This window comes from Drosophila ficusphila, unplaced genomic scaffold (genome assembly GCF_018152265.1).
Source record: "Drosophila ficusphila isolate 14025-0441.05 unplaced genomic scaffold, ASM1815226v1 contig_198, whole genome shotgun sequence".
Lineage (NCBI taxonomy): Eukaryota > Metazoa > Arthropoda > Insecta > Diptera > Drosophilidae > Drosophila > Drosophila ficusphila.
In genome coordinates, this window is record NW_025064092.1 from 8889972 (window position 1) to 8906357 (window position 16386).

The 16386-nt window shown below is 46.6% G+C and overlaps 4 protein-coding genes across 4 annotated transcripts; 1 reads left to right on the forward strand and 3 right to left on the reverse strand.

Moving 5' to 3' along the window:
• Positions 1–148: 148 nt before the first annotated feature.
• LOC108091359 lies at positions 149–2268 on the reverse strand. Its single transcript, XM_017190512.2, has 4 exons — positions 2023–2268; positions 1808–1952; positions 581–1578; positions 149–527 (listed from the first exon to the last, which is right to left on the reverse strand). Exons 1-4 carry the CDS (start codon positions 2254–2256, stop codon positions 360–362), a joined length of 1545 nt encoding a protein of 514 aa, XP_017046001.1. The 5' UTR covers positions 2257–2268; the 3' UTR covers positions 149–359.
• Positions 2269–2687: 419 nt separating this feature from the next.
• Positions 2688–3705, reverse strand: LOC108091278 (transmembrane emp24 domain-containing protein 2). Its single transcript, XM_017190392.2, has 3 exons — positions 3473–3705; positions 3078–3412; positions 2688–2971 (listed from the first exon to the last, which is right to left on the reverse strand). The coding sequence occupies exons 1-3, from the start codon at positions 3615–3617 to the stop codon at positions 2822–2824; spliced, it is 630 nt and encodes a 209-aa protein (XP_017045881.1). The 5' UTR covers positions 3618–3705; the 3' UTR covers positions 2688–2821.
• A 279-nt stretch (positions 3706–3984) lies between these two features.
• Positions 3985–9008, forward strand: LOC108091327 (AP-3 complex subunit beta-2). Its single transcript, XM_017190468.2, has 4 exons — positions 3985–4907; positions 4973–5825; positions 5887–7107; positions 7167–9008. The coding sequence occupies exons 1-4, from the start codon at positions 4266–4268 to the stop codon at positions 7952–7954; spliced, it is 3504 nt and encodes a 1167-aa protein (XP_017045957.1). The 5' UTR covers positions 3985–4265; the 3' UTR covers positions 7955–9008.
• A 427-nt stretch (positions 9009–9435) lies between these two features.
• LOC108091328 (uncharacterized protein CG3556) lies at positions 9436–14257 on the reverse strand. Its single transcript, XM_017190469.2, has 6 exons — positions 13897–14257; positions 11824–13193; positions 11540–11735; positions 11394–11471; positions 11243–11325; positions 9436–11046 (listed from the first exon to the last, which is right to left on the reverse strand). The coding sequence occupies exons 2-6, from the start codon at positions 13178–13180 to the stop codon at positions 10985–10987; spliced, it is 1776 nt and encodes a 591-aa protein (XP_017045958.1). The 5' UTR covers positions 13181–13193; positions 13897–14257; the 3' UTR covers positions 9436–10984.
• Between the last annotated feature and the right edge of the window lie 2129 nt (positions 14258–16386).

The following is a 16386-nucleotide window of genomic DNA, read 5'->3' on the forward strand; positions in this document are numbered from 1 at the left end:
GAATGCGGGCCCCAGAAGCATAATGGTTTATTTTCACAGCTGCCGATCCGATGATTGCGTATACTATATGATTATTAAATGCCATGGGAGTAACTTTTCAGCTCAGCAAGACAAAAGACCATATTCTTATTAACTCAACAAAGAAATATTCTTTTGCAACCGTATTCCTTTTATTATTTTTAAAATAGTTAAATGTTTACAACATTTATTTATGTGCACATAGAATGAGTAGTTTGAGCTTAATAATTTCCATTGCACATGTTCGATTTGGCTTCTATATAAAATGCCTGGTAAAAAGCCTGGTAAAATCCTTGGTAAAATGCCTAGTAAAATGCCTGGTAAAATGCCAACAAATAGTTTTAGGCGATCTTTCTGGCGTAGTCACCCAGATGGAGCAATCCGTGCTCCACGGACGCAATGTGCAGATTGGCTCCACTCATGAAGTCCACATTGATGTGGGGATTCTGCAGCTCGGTAATCAGGGTGGAACAGGCGGCTGCCGGATCTCCGGTGCTAACTAACATTCTCTGAAATGTAAATGGATTTAATTTAATTTTAAAAAAGGTTCATGACCATTTACCGCCCAAAATTCGTTGCCAGGCAGGGCATTTCCATCCCAGGCGTAGGTCACCACGGGCAACATGTCCTCCGCCAGTTTGTCGGCTGGATTTCTGGCCGAGATGCGTATCTTGATGCCGCCCTGGGGATGGTTCTCCACTGGAAACAGAGCGCCATCGTACAAGCTGCCCACGCGGGACAAGTGGAACCAGGAGAAGTGCACCACCCCAATATGACTGAGTCGTTTGCCCAGCACTTGCAATCGCTTCTCGAAGGATTCGAAGAAGGTTTGCTCCTGTCGCGCGGACGCTTTCCAAACGCCCAAGCCGATGCCAACCAGGTGGATGTAGGCGGGCTTGCCGACCTTGAATGCTCTGTCCTGGGCCTCCAATAGCAGGGTGTCAAAGCTGATGGCATAGCGCTTGCCCATCATCTGCTGATCGAAATAACCCTCGGGCACCCTTTCAAAACGGTCATTATTATTTTTTGGCACATCTTCATATGTAAAATCCGTGGGTTCCTCGTAGAACTCCTTCCAAACTCTACGCAAATCCGAGGCTGGAGTTGTTTTTCCACTGGAAGAGTTAACCAACCCGTAGCCATTGGCCTGGATGTTCTGGGTCGGAGTTATCATAATGTCCTGGTACTCCATGACATCGGGACGCTCGAATCGAGCTCCAATCAGTCCAATAATTACACCCTCGCGTTCTATTTTACTCTTATCTTGTGTCACCTTGCCGGCATTTGATCTGCTGCCATCGTTGATGAACTCCGAGTGGGTGGACACGTAGAGCAGGGCGGCCAACTTTATCTCATCGTAGCTGAGCACTGAGGCTAGTTTCAAAGGAGGCTCCTCCGACGGAGTGCCCACCGACTCGAAGCCTTCGTGTCCGATTTTCCCATCCATGGTGTGATAGTAGTCGCCCCCTCCGAAGAACCACACACATCTCTTGGCCAGAAGACGCTGCACAAGGTCCACCACTGTCATGTCCTTGTAGAGGGCCTTCTCCTGGTCGCTGCCTGGAATTGGGATTGCAGTTTGGTTACTGAAGGTTCAAGGCTCTAGAAGGATCCTTTTTTCGATTTCAAATTGAGTCACTCAACTAATTCTTGAAGAATGTGATTTTCAGTTCATTTTGAGAACGGGATATTTTTACTTTTTGGGATAAATATTTACAATTTCCAGTAGTGATTCTAAAGGTTACGCAGTATGTACATATTTAATAAACAAATTTGTATATGTACCCACCGAAATTTAGCTTGTGCTCCAGAAAATTTATGAAGAGGGGAAGTACTCGTTCGTGAATCACCGGATAGGCAGATGCAATCTGCTCTCGAATCTTTTCACTGCGATCCTCCGGTTGAGACTTCACCCGACAGGTATCGATACCAAACTGAAATCAGAAATTAACAGGATTTTTAGGGATTAGATCGGGTTGAATTAGCTATATAATATATATATACCTGGGCTGGAAACTTGTTTGACAACGCTTTGAATGCATTTAGGTCCACCGCAACATTGGGTTTTTCCAGCTGTCGGCATTGTTGCAATAGCCGTTGGCCAAAATCACTTTTCGGGGGAAGTGCACTGGTTCCTGGCCAACAAGATTTCCCACACGTATCACCCATGACGCGGCTTATTGTGAGCAGGTGAACAAATGATTTTAGCAAAACATCGCGAGCCGTTAGAATCGTCATTGATAACAATGAATAAGTACCAAAAACTTCATGACTTTACAGTGCTGAAAAGCGGTTCAATTTATAGAATACCATATTTCAACTGGATTATCTATGAAAAGCTTTGTTTTAAAAAAAATGATTTTAAGTTTTTATAAAATAAATCGAGTAAGCCTTAAACAACCTGAGGCTTAAGATATTTTAAAATCCCTTTTTCTCCAAAAAAAACTCTTCTTTTTTTTCGCGGCCACAGCACGTATATTTATAATAAAACATAAATATATTTATAATATTAAATTCAGACATATATTAAGCAGCAACTCCCCCAAATAATGTGTGTCTGAAAATTCATTTTCGTCCTGTTTCCATTCCAAAAAATGATTTTTTTGTCAGTGATTTTCTATTAGATCCTATTCGGAAACAAGACATTTAGACATACCTTCAGTCACTAGTTACTTTTTACAAGGTATTTTATTTTAATTACAAAAGGATGTTACTCGTTTAATTTAAATCTGAGACTGCAACACATCTCCCCATCTCAGTGTGTTGCTTCTTCGCTCCTCTCATCCTGGTGTTCTGGTCCGGATTACACGACGCGCTTGACCTCAAAGAACCGCTTCAGGTAGTAGACCTGTCCCACTGTCATGAGGACCAGCACGAGGGCCTCGAAGGTGGACCACAGCACCACTCGCGAGTTGGTGCTCTCGTTCACCGAGCGATGGATCTTGTCGCGCACCTAAAAAAGTGGATAGATTTCTTTGGGTTAGTGAGTGTTCCAAGAAATACTGGTTTATTAATGGGAAAGATTCCCAATGAAGGGATATTCCCCACGGTCTACTCACATGCATGTACTCCTGCTCGTGCTTGACGCTGGTCAGAGTGCCGGACAGTTCGCGGATCATGTCCTCCAGCTTGGTGTGGCCCACCTCCTCCTCGCCGGGAGCTCCGGGGGCACGTTGCGGCGCCTCGCCGACATCGATGGAGAACATGACCAGCTTGGGCGTCATGCTGCTGCGCTCGTTGTTGAAGCACACGGTGTAGGTACCCTTTGCCGGGGCCACGAACGTGTACTTGCCGGAGGATTCCTTCTCGCTTTCGTGCATCACATGGTTCTCGGGACCGCTGATCTTGATGTCCACGTCCAGGAAGCCGCCGTCAATCACCTCGAAGGTGACACCTGTCGATGGATTAACAAATTAACAAATAAATCCCCCGATATCTCTACCGTACTTCATACCGAACTTGGTGCCGCCTTCGACATTCTCGAAGAAACACTCTTCGTTGTGGGCGTCCACGCTGACGATGAAGGCGTGGCTGGAGCAGCAGAGGATCAGTAAACTGCCCAGAACAAGCAGTACCTTGGCGAGCGTCCTTTCCATCATTGTTCTGGGTTCTTTTGGCCTGGTTTAATCACTTAAAACAAGCAGCAGCCACGTAGTTGTCGAGTTGTTCGTGAAACAGTGAGACCAGATGACCGGGTTGCTAAAATCCCAATGAAATAAGCCAATTGGCAACACTGGCATTGACATCTGTTTGGGGTTTTCAGGTAATTTATTCAATAAATGAGATTAAATCGGGGAATTTAATAAAAAAAATGCATGAGAGAACTTATAATTCAATTAAAATGCAGTTTGATAAGAATGATAAGAATAATTAACAATTTTAAGAGTAGAATTTGCACTGATTTTGTAGTATTTAATCGGTGATTTGTGGTATATTTTGAAAACGACTATCGATAGTTGCCCACCACTAGAAAACAGAAACTGCTGAAAGCTAAAATGCAAAAATTGACTAAAGTTTCGGCAAACCTGTAGTTTATCCTTGAGAAATTCGAAGACGGCGTGGCAGGACGAGCTGTCCAACCGATCCTCCCAAGGATCAATCCAACCGGATCAAAGGTTTCAAAGCGGACGCTTTCTCGCCACACCACAAAAACTGCCAACTCCCACACACAAAAAAAAGGGGAAAGAAACAAGAGCAAGCAGCAGGTCAAGTGGTCATCCAGATCCGAGGAATCGCTTTTATAAAAAATGCAGCAGAATACGGCGAGCAATCCGTTTGCGATGTCCACGTACGTGGAGCGACCTCAAATGGGATTGGATGTGGAATTCGGAGCGGATCCTGCCAGCGGAGCAGCATTCTTCCAGTCCGACGGACGGAAGCACGATGATCTTAAGCAAATGCTCGACAGCAACAAGGATGGACTCAAGCTGGAGGCGATGAAAAGGATAATTGGAATGATTGCCCGCGGGCGAGATGCCAGTGATCTATTTCCAGCTGTCGTTAAGAACGTGGTGTCCAAGAACATCGAGGTCAAGAAGTTGGTCTATGTGTATCTAGTGCGATATGCTGAGGAGCAACAGGATTTGGCCCTGCTCTCCATTTCCACGTTTCAACGGGCCCTCAAGGATCCCAATCAACTTATCCGCGCCTCGGCTCTGCGGGTCCTATCCTCCATCAGGGTCAGCATGATCGTTCCGATTGTGATGCTGGCCATTAGGGATAGTGCCGCCGACCTGAGTCCCTATGTGCGGAAGACAGCGGCCCACGCCATTCCCAAGTTGTATTCGTTGGACGCGGATCAAAAGGATGAACTGGTGATGGTCATTGAGAAGCTGCTCTCGGATCGCACCACTTTGGTGGTGGGCTCGGCAGTGATGGCCTTCGATGAGGTGGGTGGTTGCAGCTCAATCAAAATCGTGTGCCCTTTAATTACCCAAGAATTTGAATCGTGTAGGTCTGCCCGGAACGCGTGGATTTGATCCACAAGAACTATCGCAAGCTGTGCAATCTCCTAGTGGACGTGGACGAATGGGGTCAGGTGATCATCATCAATATGTTGACCCGCTATGCACGCACCCAATTCGTGGATCCCAATGCGGACGAGGAGGATCTGGCCGATGGACTGGGCGAAACGGCCGTGAACGAACGTTTCTACGACGAATCCTCGCACGACGACGAATCCTCCCACAGCGATGATGGCAGCAGCGACGAGGAGAAGACCAACAAACCGCGCACCAACAACAACAACAGCAATAGCAACAACAACAACAACAATGGCGGTGGCAGCCGAACACCCAGTTCGCCGAGCAACAGCTATCACATCGATGTGGACCACCGTTTGCTCCTGAGGCAGACGAAACCTCTGCTGCAATCGCGAAATGCATCCGTTGTGATGGCCGTGGCGCAACTCTACCATCACGTTGCGCCCAAGAACGAGGTTCAGCTGATTGCCAAGGCGCTCATTCGCCTGCTCCGCTCGCATAAGGAGGTCCAGAGCGTGGTTCTCAATTGCATTGCCTCGATGTCGACGAAGCGAAAGGCGATCTTCGAACCGCATCTCAAGTCGTTCTTTGTGCGCACCAGCGATCCCACGCATCTCAAGCTCCTCAAGCTGGACATTCTCACCAATCTGGCTTCGGCGGGCAGCATCTCGCTCATTCTGCGCGAGTTTCAGACCTACATTTCCAGCAGCGATCGCTCCTTTGTGGCGGCAACCATTCAGGCCATTGGCAGGTGTGCATCCAGCATTAAGGAGGTCACCGAAACCTGCCTGAGTGGCCTAGTTCATTTGCTTTCCAATCATGATGGTGGGTTTACCCTTGAGAACTTTTCAACATTTGCATCTGTATTGTCATTTGTGTATTGTAGAACACGTGGTGGCCGAGAGTGTGGTCGTTATAAAGCGTCTCCTGCAAACAAAAGCCGCCGAACACTTCGAGATCATCACCCAGATGGCCAAGCTGATTGACTACATCAATGTGCCGGCTGCCAGAGCGGCCATAATCTGGCTGATCGGCGAGTACAACGAGAAGGTGCCACTGATCGCGCCCGATGTGCTGCGCAAGATGGCCAAGTCCTTTGTGGACGAGCAGGATGTGGTCAAGCTGCAGGTTCTGAATCTGGGCGTCAAGCTCTATCTGACCAATCCAGAGCAGACTTCGCTGCTGTGTCAGTATGTTTTCACGCTGGCCCGCTACGACCCGAACTACGATGTCCGCGATCGCGCTCGCTTTCTGCGCCAGATCATATTCCCGGCCAGTGGCAGCAGTTCGGTGCTGAGTCAGCACGCCCGGCAGGTGTTCCTCGCCAGCAAACCGGCTCCAGTGCCGGAGAGCAAGTACCGCGACGGCAACAACTTCCAGCTGGGATCGCTATCCCACTATCTGAACATGCCGGCGGCGGGCTACAAGGAACTGCCTGCATTTCCGGCCGTTGCGCCGGATTCCTCGGTACGCAACATTGCGGGATTCATGCAGGAGAAGCTGCCCGGCGAGGACTCGCCCTCGGGTCGGTCCAAGGCAACTTCCGGTGCGGATGGCGGTGGCAAGGAAAAGGGAGCTGGTGGCAAGAAGGGCTTCCTCTCCGAGTCGGATGACAAGTCATCCGCTTACTCGGAGTCCAGCAGCAGCAGCAGTGGCAGTGGAACGAGCGACAGCGAATCGGACAGCGGTGGCAGCGGGAGCAGCGATGATGAGGAGCAGAAGGAGCAGCCAGCAAAGGTGTCCGCCCAGAAGGATCAGGATGAGCTCGTTAATACGTCAGTCAATAAAGTGGCAAACGCTCCTTTGCTGGAGGAAGAAGCCACCGCGAATAACAATAACAATGCAGCTGGTTCCTCGGGCACCTCGGACAGCGAGGATTCGTCGGCCTACAGTGGCACCAGCAGCGAGGACAGCGATTCCGGCAGCGAAAACGAAACGATTCCGGCCAAGAAACAGCCGGAAACAGGAAAGTTAGAGAAGCAGGAGAAGCAGGCGCAGGAACAGGCGCCTCCTTCCAAAAGCAATCTGGATCTGCTGCTCGATCTGGATGACATTCCGCCCATTGGTCCTGTGATGACGCCCTCTTTGGGTGGCTTCCTGACGCCAGGTAAGAGATCTACACTACGATCAAGATCAATGGAATATATAATATATGATGAACAACAGGTACTCCACTGATAGCTGGCCAGGCGGCGCCGCTGCAGCCGCAGCATGCCCGCAACCGGGTGGAGCTGGTGGGTCCCTCGCACATCGAGTTCAAGCACAAGGAGCTGCTCAACAAGGTCAGCGGCCACGGACTGCAGTTGGCCTACCGCTTCACCCGATCGCCGCACCTCTACTCCTCGACCATGTGCTCCATCGAGTTGCAGTTCCAGAATCGTGGCGACAAGGAGATAACATCGATTCACCTGGCACCGGCCACTCTGCCGGCGGGCATGCAGCTGAACGAGTTCGCCCCGGTGACCAGTCTGCAGCCGCAACAGACGGCCAGCGGAGTGCTCGGCGTGGACTTCAATGATTCCACGCATGCTGTGGACCTGGAGCTGCTCTCCAGTGCGGGCAGTTCGCGGCTGCAGCTGAAGCCGCCGGTTGGCGAGCTGGTGAGATCCGTCCAGATCGGCGAGAGTTGTCATCGCGAGGAGCGCGCCAAGTTGCGCGGGATGAACGAGCACCAGTGCGAGCTGCGCGGCCTGCGGCGGGATCTGATCGACGTGGCCGCTTTGCGGCAGAAGGTCTTCGAGTCCATCAACGTGGCGCACACGCACAGCTCTTCCAACGGCCAGCTGCACTGCTTCGCCGGGCAGACACTCAGCTCGAAGAGCCTCGTGCTGCTCACCCTCCAGTGGCAGACGGAGGAGGCGCTCACCTTGCTGGTTAACTGCGAGAAGATGGTCATCGGATCGATGGTGCTCAACGAACTGCGCAATGCTCTGCAGCTCAGCTTCGCCATGTGAGGAGGAGCGCTGGACACGAAACGAAGCGAGACAGCAGCAGCAGCGAACAAAGTGGAGGAGGAGGAGGGAGCGGCATCTCCAGGGATGAGCGCTGCTACTCAACTACCGAGAACAAAGCAAAGCCGCCTCACTACGTAGACCTAAGCATAATTAGCTATATACTGTAAGGGGCGAGGCCAGAGTAATCCCTGGAACAGTTTCGCACACAAGTTTTTGGTTCCACTTCAGCTAGATTGGTTTGAAATTTAATTGAAATGTGCAATGTAAGTTCGGAAGTGGAACTAAGACTTGAGGCTTATAAAGTCAATTCAAGCTATTTAATAGGAATTTGCTAAATGGAATTCAAATGAAGTTTCCTACTTTAAGCAGGAACTTACACTGAACTCCACCCAAACTCAACTCAGCTTCAAAGTAAACTTGGATCAGCTTACCAGAGACACTTTCCAACCCAAGAGTCGTCACCATTGCTGTTTTTAATGGTCGCACTCAACTTGAGATTAGATTTGAGGAACTTTCCTTGGGGATTACTTAACGCCACGCTCCACTATGCATGAATCATGATTCTATCGCTTTTAATATTCCTATATACAAAACGCAACCACAGATTCCAGATGAATATGATGAAGTTGATTGAACTCGAATTGTTGCCAATCCAAATCCAAATCCAAATCTAATCCTCCAATCCAATCCAATCCAACCTAGTTAGCTAGGCGTGTGTGTAATGTGTGTGCATGGGTGTAATCGAAACGTATTTGTAAAGTGTTTGATGTTGTAAATCTGTTGCCTTCGTGCTCTATGCGGCCTTCTTCAAATCGTAGCAAAGACAAACGAATATCGAATCTATATATTATATATTATATTCATACAATATACAGCGCAAAATCTGGCAAACTAAAGTGAAACAAAAAACTAAGAAAAGAAAGAAAGAACGTAATAATGATAATAAAAATACCAAAATGTTAATCTGCCTGAAAACTTTTAACAAAATGAGCTGATCCTCGATCCTCATCCACATCGAAAAGCTGAAATAAAGCTTAAATGTTGAATTGCGAAACGCCTTACCTGTTGTAGATATAACAATTGTGCAATAATTTAAACACAAATAACCCGTCTTCAGTAGTTTTCAATTATTTTGATGTTTATTCACGCTTGTTCTTCTTGTTACTTTCTCCACTCACCAAACAGAATATAAGAAGTCGGCAACAGCAGTCTTCGAATAGTTCGAAATTCTGCTTGCAAACTTGAAAATTTTAACTTTCAAGTTTCAATATCGCAACACTCGAGTGGAATCGAACTACAATGCATATTTTTGCGGCTGTTGCTGTCGCTCGAAAGTTGGGGACTTGAAAATAGTTCTTGGGGTATTCATAGAAGAGGACGTTCTAGGTTTTAAAACATACACAACACGTTCCTCAAATCCTACGCTTTGTCTTCAAATCCTTATTCATTTGTGTCTAGGTGTGGGTGTCAGTGTGTTCTAATTTGGGTTTCTGCACAATTAAAAAGCTCAATTTCATGCTTATAATATAAACGAGTTAGTTAGATCGCTAGGTTAGTAATGTTTAGTTTAGTTTTGGATCTGCTGCTGCACTTAAAGTTCTCAAGTATAGTTTTAGTAGTTGTAGTTTTCGGTTAGGCTAGGCTTTAAGGTGAACGAACGGCTTGAAAGTTCCGAGTGATAAGTGAAGAAATGTGGTTGAGGAGCGATGAGTAATACGATTTTTTTTTAAGGGGGGCGGGGAGTGGTGTTCTATATAATGAGTAGGCTTTTCGGGGGATAGATAGCATGGTGTATATGTGTAATATGGATATATGTACGTAATAATGGGGAGTGAATAGTTGTTGATAGGCATATAGAGCGTTTGTATATGTTTGGGGTAGTATCATTCTCTCCTCCGTTCGCTATCCTGTATACTCTCGTTATATAATTATGCCACGGCCTTCTGTTCGCTTAACTTCATATAAAACTAGTTTTTTTTCTTTTCTTTTTTTGGTTTTTTCTTTAAATGTATATGCAAGATGTATATATCGATTTATGCAGTATGTGTGTATGTCTAAGGATGATTTTCAATCACTTATTGTTACGTACGGTGTTTGGTATAACATGCTTCGCTTGGACTAGCTCGATGGCCTTCTTCCGTCTTTTCCGTTTTATCTACCTTCAGATCCTTAGATCTTCTCCTCCCTAGTCTCTTACTTGAATAACATATAAAGCATTTGTTTCTTCGGTTTCCTTTGTTTTTTTTTTACGTTTTAGTTTTGTTTTGGGTGTCTTAAACGAGCAACGAAATAGTAATCGCTTATCGGACAAACTATTCGCCCGATTACGCCTCCGCCAATCGATAATGACAATCGATTAGCTTCGATTGCTGCGAAGCATTTCAGAGGGCCTAAAACGGACGGATTGCTACCGTTAGTCAACGGCTAACCGTTCGATGCCTGCTGTTAGTGCATTTAAGTCGTTACGATTTCGATTTCATTTCACCACCCTCACTTCCCTTTCCCTTTGTCTGCGGTTTCTTTTTTTCGTTTAGTTATCGTTATCGTAATGCGTAAGTATTAGCCTGAGGTGCTCCGAATCGAGATCAGTTGTGAGGTCTAGAGCATTTAACTATTTAGGTGTTATATCCTAGTTATCCGTTAGAAATCTGGGCTTTCACATTTACCTCCTTATCACCGATCTTTCAATCTCGCGTGATTTTCTGCTTGTTGTTTTTGTATGTGACTTATCTTTTTTTTTTTTTTTTTTGGGTTTTTCTTTTCTTTTTTGATTACGCCATTATTATGCTGTTATATATGCAGTATATATACCATAGAGAGAGCAATTCACCCACTCAGGAATACCTGTAGCAATCGTACAGCTATTCCTGTGCGAGTGGTCCTGCCCTTTTGCTTGTTGCGTGTGTGTTGAGTGTGTGTGAGACGTGACTATGGCCATATATATATATAGATAGATATAGTCCAATAGCACCGGGTGTTTATCGACTTTGCTTAGTGGGTTAAACTGCAGCTCCGTCTAAGGCCGCGTGCTTAGAGCTTCTTGTACCAGTAAAGATAGTGCTCGCCATCCTCGACCATTAGCTCGTCCACACCTGCAAGAGTTCCCATTGAAATTAGCACTCGTTTCTTGGACACTTCGATATGGTTGAACTCCTCTGACTCTAATTACTAACGAATTTTTGATTAACAACCAAACGAACCATAAGTTCTTGATTCTAATCAAAAAATTAGTTAAGAGTATTGAGTTGGAGAAGTTGTACTGCAGTCCCAAGTCAAGATTAAACTTACCAACAGGCGCAATAAGCTGATTCCCGGGCGTATTATTGGGATCGGGCAGCTCCGGCAATCGATAGAGTAACCAGTAGTGATACCTAAACAATTGATTAAGTGCAATGTAATATTATATGGCGAATATTCAGGAGTTTCTGCCAAGACTCACCCTCGGGGCTCTTCCTTCTTGCCGTACAGGGTGTGCACATAGTGGCCATTGGGCCATTCCCTGGCCTCGAATATAAATCTGGAATAATGGAATAGGGATTGGTTAGGGATACTATAAGGCATCGTAATGAAGGGCAACTTCCATACCTTGGATCCATTTCGGCCGCCTGGGTCATGGCCTTGAAGAAGCTAGTGTTCTTGGGCGAGACCAGTGACAGGGAGAAGGCCTCGGTCACATTGGAGCCCACCCAGAGGGTGTACGTATAGGAGATGTTCTTGGCGTCCGACTCTTCGGCGGAGGAACTCAACCCGAAGGGCACCGCTAACTTGGGTTCGCCATTCTCTGTAAGCGAAACATCCAATAGGATTAAATTAATCTCGATATTAAATCTTAAAGGTTTTAGTTTGATCTCGAATAGAAGATAACTCACCCGTGGGATCGCTGCTCTCGCGTATCACATGGTCGCACTGCAGTGCTCGCACCGCTCCCAATCCTTTCCAGCCCAGGGCCAGGATAATGTCCGCCGTGAGTCCAACTCCGATATCGGGTTCCTGGCCATCCTGCAGTGGCTCCTCACTCCAGCCACCGTCCGCCCGCTGGCGACTGAGGATGTAGCGCGAGGCGGCCGTGCGATTCCAATGGCCGGCGGGATCGTACTCCAGATCCTGCAGGGCTTGCATGGCCAGCGCGGTGCTCCTCAGCGATCCGAAGCTGCCCCGCTGATCCTGCAGGCTGGCCAATCCCCTCGCCGGGCGTCGGACAAAGTGCTGCAAGTGCCGGTGGCGATGATCGGTGACGATGCATCTCAGGGCCAGGATCACCATGGCAATGGCGTCCACACTCTGGTCCGTTACCCCACTGGCAATGTCCAGGAGCCGCCGTATCTGGCGTTTCCTCACGTGAGCCGCAGAACTGCATGCCGAGAGAGTCGTGAGGGCGAATTCAATATCCTGGGCCGGCTCGTGGTGCTGCAACGTGGCCACCAGATCGTGGCCATGAAAGTGCTTTGGATCCTTGCAAAGCGAACCCAGGGCCAGGACATATCTAGCCAGCTTATCCAGATCCAGAGGCTTGGGTAGCGTATGATGGCGATCCAGCATCGCCAGTATCTCAATCTCCATCTCCTTGACGGACAGCGTGTCCTCCAGTTCCTGGATGACCTGAACATGACCATCCACACTGTCGTTGGGATCCCGACCACCTGACAGCTCCTTGGCCAGGATAACCACATGGGTGTCATTGCCCCAGCCATAGTCGGAGGCTCGCTTCTCCTTCAGCCAATCTAAAGCTCGCAGGATGGCCTCCTGTTCCCCTTTTGTGGGTGGAGCCTGGCCAATTGTCTGGTGCTCGGGTGGCGTACTGCTGCCATTGAGAGCAGTGGGCGTGGCCAGGATCAGGGACTCCTGCAGATCCTGCTGCCCGGAAATGCCAGCTGTCGTTGTACTCAGAGTGGAATTCAAACTGATATTGCTATTCAAGTTGCTAGTGTTGCTGCTCTTGTTGTTAGTGTTGCTGCTGGGCAAACTGATGTTGCTGCTTGTGTTGCTCGTTTGCTCGTCGCTGGATTCGTTGTTTGTATTTATATTGCTGCTGCTGTTGGCTGTTTGATTCTCCAGTTCGATGGAAACGGGCGCCACCGTACTGAAACTCACGGAAATTGGCGAGGAGGAAGGTAACGTCACATTCAGTGTCACGTTTTCCGCCAGGGAAACCACCATTGCCGAACCATTTGCGAAGAAAAAGAGGACAAGGAGCAGCATCCACGGCGGCGACGACAGCGACAACATCCTGTAGGAAATTCTTAAAGAAATATCAAAGATAAGGGATAAGAAAACTAATGTTTTGCAAAGATATTTGTTTACACATATGAAAATAATATACAATATTTAAGGACCGTTAAATTGAAAGCTGCTACTTAATTCAAAAGTAATTGACATTATCGAAACAATCGACGAAACATGACCAAGTTATCGGTTAAGCAAATGCGATTATAGTTGGGCGTCTGAATAGATGTTGTTAATATAGAAAAAGGGGGAGGACAAGCTACGGATGGGCGGCGAAAGATGAGCACAAAACGGAGACAGGACTCGAGGCGTTGCCTTGAACTGAATTTTGCTGCAAACACGTCATGGGACTTATCGATAATTGGCATACTGGCGATCGATATCGTCTTGTTGTCCTTTACAAAAAGGAAATTCAAAAAAAAAAAAAAAAAACTAGGAACACAACACTTAGTCATCAAATCAAATAAGTGCAACAGCAACAACTTGGCTTTTTAGACAAAGGTCCTTCGTGTCCTGCGTGTGCGCTTGTTTTTCCATTTGTGTGTGTTTTGGGGGAAGGGGGGCTGGGGGTGGAAAGTGGGGGTGGGTGGAAAATGACGAAAAGGGGGCGTGGGGTGCGGCAGCTACGGTCGTTCAATTGCCTTTGACAATAAAGAGTTGATTGCGACAACAGCAACAACACTCGACAACAACACTCAAAACACTCGAAAAAAGCTTACATAATAATACAGTAACAACAAAGGACGAAGCCGCCAAGGATAAAGACAAATCGAGTTCCGAAATCAAGCTATATACAAGCTATATGTATATATATTCGTATATGCTCCTATGTAATCTGTAAACCGACTTTTAGTCTTTGTTCTATTTTGTCACTCTTGAAAGTCCTGGATTTGTATTTCTTTGGTTCGGTTCTTCCTTAAAGGAATAATTTTGTTTTATTTAAGTTTTCGTTTTTCATTTGAGAAATTGCGATTTTTTGCGGACGCGGCGGGGTGGTGAATATTTGCCTATCTCGATTTTCACGTTTTCTGCTATTTTTTGATATTCAATGTTTCAATGTTCTCAGACCGTTCGTTTCAATGTTGCCAGTTTAATACAAATTGTAATGATCTAAAAAATGTCACAAGCTTACCGCTAAGCTTTATTGAAATACCGAAAAAATACAGAAGGACATTATCGTCCTTGTGAGTACCGATAAGAAATCGATATTCGATTGGGGTTGCGTTGCCAACTGCTTTTATCATAGTAGTTTGGGCATAAGCTAAATTTGTTTTGCAACTTTGCTAAGTTAACGGTTCTGCAGGAATCCGCCAGATGGCGCTTCTAGCGGATTTTGGCAAAGACAGGGTCGTTATATGGGATAAATTTGAAATTGCGAGCCAACTTCCTAAAAAAACAAATAAAAACGCGATATTTGTTTTTATGTTATTTGTGTAAAAAATTGTAATTCACTCTTTGCAGTTTAAGCTCAGTTTGTAAAATTCAATTCGATTAATCGTTTAAAATGATTTTGTCTTTATTATAATAATTCAAAAACATAGATTAGAGCTCAGTTTTTTTACAACTTTATTTTTTTTTTAATTTGTTGCCAAGTGATGTGCAACTAGTGAAGCATATTTCCCCGTCTCGGTTTCAGGATTAAGGGATAAAATTGACAATCTGCCCGCTGCAGAGTCCATCAGTCAGTCAGTCGAATGGACTATATGGATATGTAATTCGATATAGTTTTGTGCCGGCCGCAAAAGCCGACAATCAACATACCGCCGACCGACCGCCAACAGTCGACGCCAAATGGACGCCGCTGCCCGGCCCTCCCCGCCTCCGCCCTCCTCCCTCCGCTCCCGCCCCCTGCAATCCTGCCATCCTGATTTCTGATTCCTCATCCGATTTCGATTCAGCTTCGCATCCAGTCGTCGGGTCGGTGATGATTGCCTATCGTTTTCGCCCGAGCAATTAAAAGAACAAGCATCCGTATCGGTTACCGCCGTTGAGCGGAATGAAATCTATATGGGGAATTTGCTGCCAAGCAAAGCGAACAAAGGAAGGAAGTCCTGCGATTTCTGTGCGTCCTGCGATTCGCGTCCCTCGTCCCATTGTGCAGTTATGACAGGCGTCCCCCTTTTACCGGCAATTTGAGCCCGGCGATCCACTCGCACACACACGGCCAAGGGGAAATGTTCGAAGTGAGCTAATTCTCTAGAGCCCTAGACTATAAGTATGCAAATGGGCTGGGTTTATCACAGCTTGGCTGCTGGAAATACTTAAAATGTCAAGCGCTTGTCCAAAAAACAAGAGGTGCTTTGTATGAATCAAAAATGTTTTCATTTCGGTGTGAATGCAGAATTATCAATTTATTTTAAAGGGTTTTTTGTAAGTTTAATTTATTGTATTTTATTGTTCTACAAAATCTTCACTATTTATTTAAAAAATTATTTAAGCTTTTTATGTACTATAAACCTTAACTAATAATTCTTCTTACGTGTAAGGTGAAGTGCCAACATTGTCGGCCACTTCAAAGCGTTCGACCCCGGGCTTTTGTCAAAGTTCTCGGACGGCTTTCATACCTCCTTCCCCATCAAAAAAAAATGTAAGCGGAATCCTTTAGTTCGGCGACTTTCTGAATGAGCGACAGCTGCCTCAACACCTTGTTTTTTGGTCCCGAAATCTCGAAATCGTAGGAGCCATTAGCCCACGCACAATTTGACAGATCCCCGGGATTTGAATGTAATCCCTTGGAAGAAGGGGAGCAACTCCTTCGTATCGGGGAATCGGTAAATCCAACTATCTAAAAGCAACGATCGCAGACACTTGGCTTCTCGGCTTAGGTTCATCGATCTGTACTTAGCACAGAGAAGAGGATACTAAGGATTGCTTCGGGTTCGGGATTCTTTTTACTTTTGCGTTCAACCCAGGACAATTGTCTGTTTCCGCCGATGCCTCCAAAGAGGAGGATGCACCTTGGACTGATTGCCGAATCAGCGTCTTGAGATCTCCGGCAAAATAAAAAAGAATTATATGTTATTCGTGGCGAGGGTGGGAGAGATCGAGGATCCCTGCGCAATATGTGGCAACCCAATTACTTTGTTTGCTTAGCCGACAAACTGTTTGTTCAAGGCAGCGGAGATCTCGGGGCAACAATAGAGCCATACAGCCTTGAGCTATTATCCTACGGATCGCTAACGAAATTTACGTTTTGCGCAATCGAAACA

Coding starts and splice junctions, on each gene's coding strand:
- LOC108091359 (XM_017190512.2), bottom strand. CDS start 2,256: ATGACGATTCTAACGGCTCGCGATGTTTTGCTAAAATCATTTGTTCAC. Junction 1,953..2,022: donor CAAACAAGTTTCCAGCCCAG/GTATATATATAT, acceptor TTCTGATTTCAG/TTTGGTATCGATACCTGTCG. Junction 1,579..1,807: donor GGAGCACAAGCTAAATTTCG/GTGGGTACATAT, acceptor TCCCAATTCCAG/GCAGCGACCAGGAGAAGGCC.
- LOC108091278 (XM_017190392.2), bottom strand. CDS start 3,617: ATGATGGAAAGGACGCTCGCCAAGGTACTGCTTGTTCTGGGCAGTTTA. Junction 3,413..3,472: donor CGAAGGCGGCACCAAGTTCG/GTATGAAGTACG, acceptor ATCCATCGACAG/GTGTCACCTTCGAGGTGATT. Junction 2,972..3,077: donor ACGAGCAGGAGTACATGCAT/GTGAGTAGACCG, acceptor CCACTTTTTTAG/GTGCGCGACAAGATCCATCG.
- LOC108091327 (XM_017190468.2), top strand. CDS start 4,266: ATGCAGCAGAATACGGCGAGCAATCCGTTTGCGATGTCCACGTACGTG. Junction 5,826..5,886: donor TTTGCTTTCCAATCATGATG/GTGGGTTTACCC, acceptor TGTGTATTGTAG/AACACGTGGTGGCCGAGAGT. Junction 7,108..7,166: donor GGGTGGCTTCCTGACGCCAG/GTAAGAGATCTA, acceptor GATGAACAACAG/GTACTCCACTGATAGCTGGC.
- LOC108091328 (XM_017190469.2), bottom strand. CDS start 13,180: ATGTTGTCGCTGTCGTCGCCGCCGTGGATGCTGCTCCTTGTCCTCTTT. Junction 11,736..11,823: donor CGAGAGCAGCGATCCCACGG/GTGAGTTATCTT, acceptor TTTCGCTTACAG/AGAATGGCGAACCCAAGTTA. Junction 11,472..11,539: donor GCGGCCGAAATGGATCCAAG/GTATGGAAGTTG, acceptor CCATTATTCCAG/ATTTATATTCGAGGCCAGGG.